The sequence below is a fragment of the Salvia splendens genome, chromosome 9 (assembly GCF_004379255.2).
Source record: "Salvia splendens isolate huo1 chromosome 9, SspV2, whole genome shotgun sequence".
NCBI lineage: Eukaryota > Viridiplantae > Streptophyta > Magnoliopsida > Lamiales > Lamiaceae > Salvia > Salvia splendens.
This window is the reverse complement of record NC_056040.1, coordinates 25,510,559-25,522,297: the sequence shown is the minus strand read 5'-3', so window position 1 is coordinate 25,522,297 and position 11,739 is coordinate 25,510,559. Positions and strand designations below refer to the sequence as shown.

The 11,739-nt window shown below is 45.1% G+C and overlaps 2 protein-coding genes across 2 annotated transcripts; both read left to right on the top strand.

Moving 5' to 3' along the window:
- Window positions 1-6,206: 6,206 nt before the first annotated feature.
- LOC121749343 lies at window positions 6,207-7,769 on the top strand. The gene has a single exon (XM_042143919.1). It carries the CDS (start codon window positions 6,207-6,209, stop codon window positions 7,767-7,769), a length of 1,563 nt encoding a protein of 520 aa, XP_041999853.1.
- Window positions 7,770-9,601: 1,832 nt separating this feature from the next.
- LOC121749342 lies at window positions 9,602-10,261 on the top strand. Its single transcript, XM_042143918.1, has one exon. The coding sequence runs from the start codon at window positions 9,602-9,604 to the stop codon at window positions 10,259-10,261; it is 660 nt and encodes a 219-aa protein (XP_041999852.1).
- The last annotated feature ends 1,478 nt before the right edge of the window (window positions 10,262-11,739 follow it).

Here is an 11,739-nt window from a genome sequence, read left to right as displayed (position 1 = left end):
CCTCATTTCACACAAAAATACACATCTATTCTTCCCAAATCATCTCCATTCCCTCTCCAATTTTCATCTATCCTCTCATCACAAAATGTCAAGCGACGGAAACTCTGGCGATGGCGGGTCCGGCGGGTTCGACATCAACGCGTTCGGCGACTGGGGGGCATGTACAATGTCCTCGGTGGTGGTTCCGATTCGTCGACGCCGGGGGGTACCAATCACCCCATTTTGATGTGGATGCATACGCCCGTCCCTCCGCCCCGAGGTATTCGCAGTGATTATCCCAGATTCGGGAGGATTATTCTGTTGATCCCACTCCGGAAGAAGGCCGAGGCGGTGGAGGAGGCCGAGGCGGGGGAGGAGGTCGAGGCGGTGGAAGCTCCAGGGCGGAGGCGGAGGAGGAGGATCTAGGCTGGCATCCGTACGGCCCCAAAGAAACGCTGGTGGTGTACAACGCCTGGATCAGCGTCTCGTACGATCCCATCGTCGGGAATCAACAACCCCGAAAGTCCTTCTGGGAAAAGGTCACCGAGGCCTACCACGAGATTAAGCCGAAGGGGTCTCGCCGCACATATAAGATGCTCCGCGCTCACTTTGACCGAGTCGACAGAGAGGTCAAAAGATTCTGCGCCATCCACAAGAATGAAGCGGCCAACTACATCCTAAACAAAATCTCACTCAAAAGTAAAGATGTTACTCCTTATGATTTGTGGAAGAGAAAGAAGTCATCCTACAAATATCTCAAAGTGTGGGGGTGTTTGACAAAGGTGATGGTTCCTCTGCCGAAAGAAGTTACAATCGGTCCTAACACGGTTGATTGCATCTTTATTGGGTATACACTTAATAGGAGTGCTTATCGATTTGTTGTCTACAAGTCTGAAATACCGACTGCGACCGTAGGAATAACAATCGAGTCAAGAAATGTAGTGTTTCTTGAAAAATATATTTCCTCGCAAAGACAAGGAAAATGTTGCATCCAATTCTGAGATGAGAATTGAGGATGAAGCCACTAGTTCTGAATCAGCGGATGAAGAGCCAGAATCGCACAAGCGAACAAGGCCTGATCCAAACGATACAATACTAAGACGTGGTAGTAGGGTCAGTGCACCAAAGACAGTTGGTCCTTACTATATTGCTTTTATGTTGGATGAAGAACTAACATCGATAAAAGTAGCCTTTGCGGGACCAGACCGGCAGCATTAAAAAGAAACTGTTCAAAGCGAAATTGATTCAATTTTGCTAAACCACACTTGGGTATTGGTTGATCTACCTGAAGGTGCTAAACCTTTAGGATGCAAATGAGTCCTTAAAAGCAAGTTTAAGGTCGTTGGAACAGTTGATAAGTATAAATGGTGACTTAAGATGAAATCTATATGGAACAACCTGAAGGTTTTGTAGTACCTAGACAAGAGAGAAAGGTTTGCAAACTGGTTAAGTCCTTCTATGGATTGAAACGAGCGCCGTTGCTTGAAATTTGATAGTGTGATGTTATCAAATGAATTTAAAATCAACGAATGTGACAAATGCGTCTACATTAAGAACACTGATAATTGATACGTTATAGTGTGTCTCTACGTTAATGATATGTTAATCATGGGTAGTAACACCTAAGTGATTAACTATACGGAAACCATGTTAAAGAGAAACTTTGATATGAAGGATATGAGTCTAGCCGATGTGATTTTTGGAATGAAAAATTCTAATTCAAATGAATCATCTTGACACAATCTCATTATGTTGAGAAAGTACTAAAGAGATTCAACGCCTATGATGGCATGTCGGCTGAGACACCTATAGAGCTCAATGTTCACTTGAGCAAGAACAAGGGCGAGCCTGTTGCACAAGAAGATTATGCACAGGTCATTGGGTACATTATGTATTTAACTAATTGCACTAGACTTGACATTATTTGCATAGTGAACAAGTTGAGTCGTTACACGAGCAATTCAAGCAAGGAGCATTGGAAAGCTCTTGTAAGAGTTTCGAGGTACTTGAAATATACTCAAAATCATGGGCTATAATTCTTGATATACCCCCTGGTACTTGAAGGGTACTGTGATGCGAACTGGATATCCCATAACAAAGACTCACTTTGAACAAGTGGATATGTCTTTACTATTGGGGGGTACTGTCTCGTGTAAATCCACGAAACAGACATGTATAGCCCGATCAACCATGAAATCAGAATTCATAGCTTTAGATAAAGCTAGTGAGGAAGCTGAGTGGCTTAAGAAATTCCTTGATGATATTCTATGGTGGTCTAAGTCGGTGCCTCCAGTGTTGATTCATTGTGATAGCTAAGCTGCTAAAGGAACGGCAAATAATGGCCTTTACAATGGTAAGTCTCGACATACTCGTCGACGACATAATACCATGAGACATTTGATCACAACATTGGTGATTACATTTGACTATGTGAAGTCATTGGGTAATCTAGCGGATCCGCTAACCATATGGTTAAATCGTGATCAAATGAATAAATTGTTAGAGGGAATGTGTTTAAAATCCACAAACTAAAGAATTGTCATAGTGGTAACCCAACCATGATGACTGAAGATCCCAAGAACTTGGTTCAATGGGAAAACTAAGCTATGAGAGTTCGTGTGAAACACTCATCTATATCTATTCCCTAGACAGCAATAGAGTGTTGAAAAACTTGCCTAGTGGTGAGGTTAAGTCTATGACTTTTAATGATCCCTAAAGGATCTCGTTGAGATGAAGTTCTCAAGTAGACCAAGTATGTCAAGATACTTAACGAGGAATCACCTATGTAAGTGTAAAGTGTGGCCGCTTCAAACAATACACTTATGAATCCAAAGTGGTGTCCAAGGCCTGAAATGGACACAAAATGTGAGAACGGATGAGCTTGAGGTGTTTAAGTGTTAACATCATTGTCTCGGTGCACGCCGTAGAGGAATAGTTCAAAGTATCGCGCTACTTGTCCGCCTGTGTATCCGATGGTGTTGACTATGGATGGTTCAAAGCCAAAAACTATCTATCATAATGCTTACATACCTCTTGAGGGTTGAGCTTGTGTCTGCATACATATGCATTTGGCAATTTCCACTCATGTGGGGATTGTTGGAATCGTGCTTGGTCAAACGACTTTGACTAATAATAAATGTTACAAGACATTTAATTTTGTAAAATTAAATGCAATAGCATCGATCTACGTTCCGAGTAGATGACCGTAGTATATTCATTTTCTCAAATTCGATTCCCGGTGAGTGAGAAATAATATATTAAAGTTGGTCACAATAAAGCTAGAAATGAGCTATGAGAATAACTAATGGATTAATTAACTGAGTGTTAATTATCCCATATGGGGATGATAAACTTCTTTGATGAAGTATTTATTAAGATGAATAATTATGTGTAATAATTATCGTGGAATAAGATGGGTGACAGGGCCTATTTCATGCATCGGTTTATGGGTGAAATACATGCTACTTGATCGGTTTATCGCGCAAAACAAGTGTTAAATGTGCAGAATTACCACTTGACCATGGCTTTAAGGCCGACCTGATCAAGCAAGTACAAAGGCAATAAAAGGCTCAGAATCGGGGGAGTTGATCAAGGGGAGTGATCAAGCAGTTAGGAGGGGACCACGGGCTTCTGGAAGAAGAGCACGTGAGGAAATGAGCTGGATACAACGCACCATTCTGTTATCAAGGACGACATTCTAGAAGGGGACACGTGCTGGAATATGAGACGCAAGGACGAAGCTGAGTCACGAATTTGTTACCAAAAAGTGTCGACATTCTAGAAGAACAGCATGTAGCAATCAATGAGTCGCTCATTCTCAGAATGAGTGAATATTCCCTGACAAGATCGTTATCCAGCTGGAGACCGAATCGAGCTTATAAATAGAGGGTGTGCCACCACAAGAAAGGAGGAGACACTTTACTTTCCGCCTAGTTTAGTTTAGCATAGTTATCTAGCGTAGTCCAGCTCTCTAGCTTAGTTTAGTTTAATTCTCTAGCTTTGTTAGATAGCTTAGTTAGAAGGGCGACCAAAGGGAGCGCTGCAGAATACTCATTTCTGTTAGCGTGACTTAAGTTTCCCGCTGAGATTCTTCTCAGTTTACCGCTTTCTTAGATTCCAAGTGTTAGCTTAGTTTAATTTCACGCTGTAATCAGTTTTTAGTTTAATCAAGTTATTTTCGCTTTAAATCCGCGCATTTACTTTTCTGTTGTTTCCTGCAAATCACTTGACCCAGTAGTTAGAATCCCGTTGATCAAGCTAGCTAGTTTAAATTCTGTCTAGATTAAAACAGTAGTTAAAACTCCCAAATTAAAGCGTGGCAGCAGCCACCCCCCCTGTTCACTACTCACACACTCGACACACCAACTTCCATGTAGGATCGACCCCGAACTTGCCGCTTTACTGTTAAAGTTGTGCAAAATTAGGAGTTATAAATTACTTTGGCAAGGCGGAAAGGGCGAGAGCTAGAGTGCATTGATTAAGTGGCAACGACATTTGCTAACTGATCCAATCGGTTTGGTTATCACTCCATATAACTTGATCCGCATTCTATTCGTGTTTTCGATCTCTTTCCTAGTCCCTCCAAAATGGCGTCGTTGCCGGGGAAGCATGGTGTTACTTTATGTTTGTGCGTAGTGCGTAGGTGTATATAATTTTGTTTCTCATTTTTTGTTTTTGCTGTTGATGAGAAGGTACCACCAAGGCGATTACTGGAATCATCCGTTGATATACAGAAGAACTAACACTCAGTGGAGAGTCCAGGAAGCCGACGTTGTCATCACTCGTCGCAGAGCCGTATTAGAAGCAGCAGCAGCCACCGAGCAGAAAACACAACCACCACCACCAGAACGAACGGAAGCAGAGATGGCCGTTGTCATCGACGACTCAGGGATCGGTTCTCTACATGCTCATGATGAGAGAGAGCCCACGCATGCCATCACCGCTACTCCTGGGATGCGGACCATTGCCATCAAATCAGGAGTACTGGCCGTCTTGTCCCACTTCTATGGCCTTTCGAAGGAATGTCTGTATGCTTTTCTGGACGAATTCTGCCGGTACTGTGATATTCAGCCCGTGCCAGCTGGGTCCACATCCGAAGATTACAGACTCAAAGCTATTCCTTTTGTCTTGAAGGGGGATGCGGGTGTCTGGCTGTCAAGGCTGCCGGAAGGATCCATCAGAACGTGGGCTGAGTTTCGCATGATATTCCTCGATCGTTTCTTTACAACATCAAAAACAAGTGCCCTAAAAAGGGAGATTACAGAAGCCAGACAGGAATACGACGAGCCCCTCGTCCAGTACTGGGATAGGTTCCAAGGGCTGCTTCAAGCATGCCCTAACCACAAATTGGGAGAGAAGGAAGTCTACTCGATTTTCTATGGCGGACTCACGGTGGATAGCAAAAACGACCTCAACATCGCAGCACAAGGGGATTTCTCAAAAACCCTTTTTAGCCAAGCTAAGAATATTTTGGAGAGGCTGATTGAGGCTAAGCGGTCGTATGAAACCTCTCGAGGGCAGTACAGGAGAGGAGCAGTGCACGCAGCAGAGGCGCACAATGATGAAAAGCTGGAGGCTCGATTCGAGCAGATGGAGAAAAATTTGCTGGAAGCAGTAGAAAAAACGAGACCACCACCACCACCTGCACCAAAGGAGACACAGTACGTACCGCAGCCGCCACCTCCAGAAGAACATCATTACTGTGAATTTCCCTCTGAGGTAGAGCAAGTGAACGCAGTAGGCCACTGGAACACAAATGGCAACTGGATCCAGAGGAAGCAGAGAGATGCTCCGTAGAGGGACCACCCCAATCTTCGATGGACTAATCAAAACCAACCACTTCAGTTATTAACCCAGCAAGTACAACCCTCTGAAGGGCAATCCAACTGGCCCACACGGATCCAGGACAGACCAAACTTTGGAAGAAACAGGATACATAACGTACCTCAAGAAAACTGGGCCAGTGGAGGATAGCCCAACTGGTCAAGCAGACAACCGGAGGGAAATTGGGGATACAAACAGCCAGGCCCTCAGTTTACCAGCAGGGAAGGCAACCAAACAACCAGATGGTCACGTACATTCCACCATACCTACGGGGAAATCAACAGTACAACCAGCCGCGGTATCAGCAAGAATACTACGGACAATCTGACCACCCGCAACCTAACTATAGTGGAGGACCACCGAATCAAAGATACAACAGACACCCCAACGAAAGCCACGTAGAAATGTTGATACCACACCATCCAAATGATGCAGTGCAGGAAATCCAGGATGCTCAAAAAGAGCAGCGGGCGGCGTTGGAGATGCTGACGAAACAACTCTCTCAAGTTGCAGTATCGCTGGGCGAGTTGAAGGGGAATGAAGCTACTATGCAACCACCTGGTCATGAGAATATTAGTGAAGTATCCCTGCGGTCAGGAAGGGTCTACCAAGGCCCCAGCCATCCTGCGATATCTCCACCAACTGTTTCTGAACCAAGTCGTGAGGAAGAGGGAGAATCCAGCAGAGGTGGTCAAGTGGAAGAAAAAGGCAAGGAAAGGGTTGGAGGAGAAGCCTCAGAAGAAACTCGGAAGGAAGAAACTGAAAGGGTTAAGCCCTATCCGTACCGCGGAATGGTGACGAGGAAAAGGGATGCCACAATCGACGTAGCAAGCATGTTCAAGGACATGGATGTGAAGGTACCACTCTTAACGGCGTTAAAAATGCCCCCGATTAGTAAGTTCATTAAAGACTACCTAGCAGGGAAGGTCAATGAGGAAGGGAGACTAATTACAAATGAGAACGTCTCTGCCGTAATCCAGAAAAGCGATCTCCCCTCCAAGAAAACTGATCCTAGAATGTTCGCGCTTCTAATTTCAATCGGAGACATTCAGGTAGAGCACGCCATGTGCGACTTGGGGGCATCTATCAATGTTCTGCCATACTCCATCTACCGGAAGCTGGGAGAGGCCAAGCTAGTCGACACGGATATAATGATACAGTTGGCCGACAGATCATGTATTCACTCTGAAGGAATTCTGGAAGACGTTATTGTAAAGGTGAATAACTTTCTTTACCCAGCTGATTTTTTCGTAATCAAGATGACAGAGCCCACAGCAAAGGAGTCGAGTGGAGTCCTACTGGGACGACTGTTCTTGTCTACGGCCAGCACTATCATAGACGTCGGCAATGGGACGATCAGTCTGGACTTCAAAGGAGAGCAGTATACGTTCAATATCAATGAGGCCATGAAGAGGCCAGCCGACAGAGAAAACGTGTATTATGTGGATGTAACTGAGCCCTTAGTGCAAGAATTTTTGGAAGAAGAAATTTTAAAAAGGCAGTTCACGGACTCAGCTGTAGATGAAGAGGTCGAAAAGGAAGTAGAAGAGTGGTTTGAAACAAATAAGGTTGGAGAAATGAACGACCAAGCCGTCGCAGAAGCAATAACAGAACTTTGTGAACGTCCAAAGCCAACTGGGTCGAGTAAGACAACTCAAGTATCTAGCATTGCAAAGCAGCTTGATCAAGGAAAGCCACTGAGTGATGAAGCTGCAGAGAACCCTCTGCCCACCGAGGAGCCAAAGCCCGCAAAAGAGTTGAAACCTCTTCCAGCACATTTAAAGTACGCCTTCCTGGGAAAAGGCGAAACTATGCCCGTCATTATAAACTGTCAATTGACCCAAGGGCAGGAAGACAAGTTACTGGAAGTATTACGAAGGAATCAGAGGGCTATCGGCTGGAAGCTGACAGACTTGGTGGGCATTAGCCCGGATTTGTGTATGTATCACATCCGGTTGGAGGAATGAGCCAAGCCACACCGCGATCAACAACGGAAACTCAACCCCAACATGAGGGAAGAAGTGCTGAAAGAAATTGTCAAGTTAGTTTCAATCGGAATTATCTATTCCTTTCCCGATAGTAACTGGGTCATCCCAGTGCACATGGTACCTAAGAAAGGAGGGATTCAAGTGGTGAAAAACGAGAAAACGAATTAATCCCGACAAGGCCAGTTACTGGGTGGAGAATGTGCATAGACTATAGGAAGCTGAACCAAGCCACAAAGAAAGATCACTTTCCTTTGCCGTTCATTGATCAAATGCTGGAGAAGTTGGCAGGGAAACAGTACTTCAGTTTCCTGGATGGTTATAGTGGCTATTTTCAGATCGTTGTAAACCCAGATGATCAAGAAAAGACGACGTTCACCTGCCCCTTTGGCACTTACGCTTACAGGAGGATGCCCTTTGGCCTCTGCAATGCTCCGGGCACTTTCCAAAGATGTATGATAAGCATTTTCTCGGACCTATTGGAAGATTGTATTGAGATCTTCATGGACGATTTCACTGTCTATGGGGATGATTTTGATCAAGGGCTGCATAGCCTGAACATGGTATTGGAAAGGTGCCGCCAGAAGGATTTAGTTCTAAATTTCGAGAAATGTCATTTTATGGTAATTGAAGGAATAGTCCTAGGCCATGTAGTATCCAGCAGGGGAATAGAGGTCGACCTAGCAAAGGTAGCAGTTATTGCAAAACTCCCTTACCCTACAAACCAGAAGGAGATCAGAGCCTTTTTATGGCATGCTGGGTTCTACAGGAGGTTCATCAAAGATTTCGCAAGGATAGCCCAACCTCTAACAAGACTTCTCCAGAACGATGTGGAATTTGAATTCTCAGATGCCTGCAAGGCCGCTTTCCAGTTTCTGAAGGACCGATTGATAAGATCTCCAATAATACGTGCTCCCAACTGGAATCACCCCTTCGAGGTGATGTGCGATGCTAGTGATTATGCTGTGGGAGCTGTATTAGGTCAGAAAATCGAAAGGAAAAGTTACGTCATCTTTTATGCCTCCAAAACTCTGAATCAGGCACAAAAGAACTATGATGTGACCGAAAAGGAAATGCTATCAGTAGTCTTCGCGTTTGAGAAGTTCAGGCCTTATCTGCTTGGGTCCAAGGTGATTGTCTATACAGATCATGCGGCCATCAAATACCTATTGACAAAGAAAGAGTCAAAGCCACGGTTGATTAGGTGGGTACTCCTTCTACAGGAGTTTGATTGAGAAGCAGTGGATAAGAAAAGATGTGAGAACAAGGTGGCAGATCACCTGAGTCAAATTCTGCAAGAAGACAATGGTGAAGCCATTCCAGATGCTTTCCCTGAAGAACATCTCTGTCTGATCAAGTCAATACCCGATCAAGGAAGCAAGGGACAGAACACGAAGAAGGAGCCATGGTTCGCAGACATGGCTAATTACTTGGTAACGGGGGAGTTACCTAGAAGTGACGAAATTTCAAGGGCACAGAAGTTAAAACTTAAAAGCGATTCCCTATACTACTATTGGGATGATCCTTACCTGTGGAAAATGGGGGCTGATCAAGTAATCCGACGCTGTATGCCAGAATGGGAGCAGGAAGACGTGATGATCCACTGCCACACACTAGCTTGCGAGGGTCATTTTGGGCCAAAGAAAACAGCAAGGAAAGTACTTGATAGTGGGTTTTATTGGCCGTCCATCCATAGAGATGCTTATGAATTCTGCAAGAAGTGCCCTTGATGTCAACTTACTGGAGGAATATCCACTAGAGATGAAATACATCAGATCCCCATCATTGTCTGTGAAATATTCGATGTATGGGGAATGGACTTCATGGGACTCTTTCCCGCATCTGAAGGTAATCTCTACATACTGGTGGCAGTGGACTATGTGTCCAAATGGATCGAGGCAAAGGCAACTAGGACGTGTGAGTCCAGAGAAGTGGTGAAGTTCTTGAAATCTAACATATTTACCCGATATGGAGTACCACGGGCCATTATCTCTGACCAAGGGACTCATTTCGTCAACAGAACTATCGAAGCTTTGATGCGAAAATATGAAGTCCACCATCGCTTATCCACACCTTACCACCTACAATCCAATGGCCAAGCTGAAATCTCTAATAGAGAAATCAAGGCGATTCTAGAAAAGACAGTCAATCCCACGAGGAAAGACTGGAGCCGACGACTGGAGGACGCACTTTGGGCCTACAGGACAGCGTTCAAAACGCATATTGGAATGTCCCCATACCGGCTGGTATTTGGGAAGATGTGCCATCTGCCAGTGGGAGTTGAGCACCAAGCTTACTGGGCAATCAAGGAAATGAATATGAATACCGAGTCTGGAGCCGCAGAAAGGAGAATGCAGTTACAGGAGCTGGAAGAACTTCGTCTGGACGCCTATGACTCTGCCATGTGGTACAATGAAAGGACGAAAATGTGGCATGATAAGAACCTTCGCAAGAAGGAACTCAAGGTGGGCTAGAAGGTACTGCTGTTCTAGTCCAGACTGAAATTGATGCCAGGAAAGCTTAGGTCAAGATGGATAGGCCCGTATACCATTGTCGCCATCCGAACGAATGGAGCAATCGAACTCCAAGGAAGCAATCCAGACTCGCCTTCATTTATGGTGAATGGTCATAGGGTGAAGCCGTGCAGAGAGGGAATGGAGACATTTGTGGTGGAAGACATTCCACTACTCATGCTTGACCCTCGGCAGTAAATAGTTAAATGAATGATCGAGTACTCATGGGTAGTCTGCTTGATCAAGCAACAAATTCTTAATCTATTTAAACTGATCAAGTGACGTCCTATGAGAACTCGATCAAGTCCTTCGTAGCTAGTGTAAATAGTGTTTCGTGTGTTAATTTCTTTTTCTTAGTTAAAAAAATAATCGGAAGTAAAGACGGAAGCTGATCAAGTGGTATTAATAGAATTCTCATCTGAAATTAATTGTCCACTTGATCAGAATAAATTGAATTTAATTGGTGGTAAGTGATTGAGTTGATCGGGGCAGGTGGTGGAAGGACGCGCGCAGTCACTGAAGAGGTGTCAAGCTGCAATGAAAGGACGTCCTAGGAAGAAGGAGATAGCGTATCAGAGAAGCTTTGCCAGCTGGCACTCTGAAAAGGCGTGCCCGTACGTAAGGAGTCGAAAAGATCAGAACAGCCGCAGGGATCGCAACAGTAGAGGATCCGAACAGCCGCGATATCATTATAAAAAGCAGATTTCAGATCCGTAAATCACTTTTACCCAAGCTGCCTACATATCATTCCTTTTGCTCTCGTCGAGAATTCTCCTCAAATTCAAAACCCTCTTTCAAGAAAATCCAAAACCTACCCACCATTACCAGAAACAATGTTGCTCGAGCAACTCCCGACTTCATCCTCCTCTTCCAGTGCCCGTGCTGATAGTGCTGACCAATAAACCTCCTCACAAGCCCATATAGGAAACCCTAGCCCACCTACACCAACCGCCGCTCCACTACCCGAGGTGGACGAAGAAGCGCAACGGCGCTTGACAAGAATCCTCCGGAGTTTTCCCTCCGATATGAATGTCGCGACGGCCGCTGTAGAAGCCCAAATAGGAGTAACCCTGTCAAAGGACAAGACCGTAGCTTCCTCATCCCAAAATTCTCCCCGAAACCCTTCATCCACCACCCAAACACAAGCCCCACTTCGTACCACATACCCTACACCCGTCGCACCTTTAGTGCAGTATAGTGAGGATGACTCCGAGGTGGACGAAGAAGCGCAACCGGCAGCCACCGGAGCAGAATCCGTGCCTCCCCCACATGCAGAGGGCAAAGCCGCTCTCAACGCCCCTACGCCACCGAGTGGAGGAGGCTCCAACTCCCCTACTCTCCTAAGGCCGACACAACCAATCGAAGTTGTGAACATCGACGACGATTCTATAGAGGACTTTCTGCCTCCACCCAACGAAATATTGCAACAAAAGGAGGCA

What these genes read in the sequence shown, in the direction of transcription:
- LOC121749342 (XM_042143918.1), top strand. Translation starts at nt 9,602, where the DNA reads ATGGACTTCATGGGACTCTTTCCCGCATCTGAAGGTAATCTCTACATA.
- LOC121749343 (XM_042143919.1), top strand. Translation starts at nt 6,207, where the DNA reads ATGTTGATACCACACCATCCAAATGATGCAGTGCAGGAAATCCAGGAT.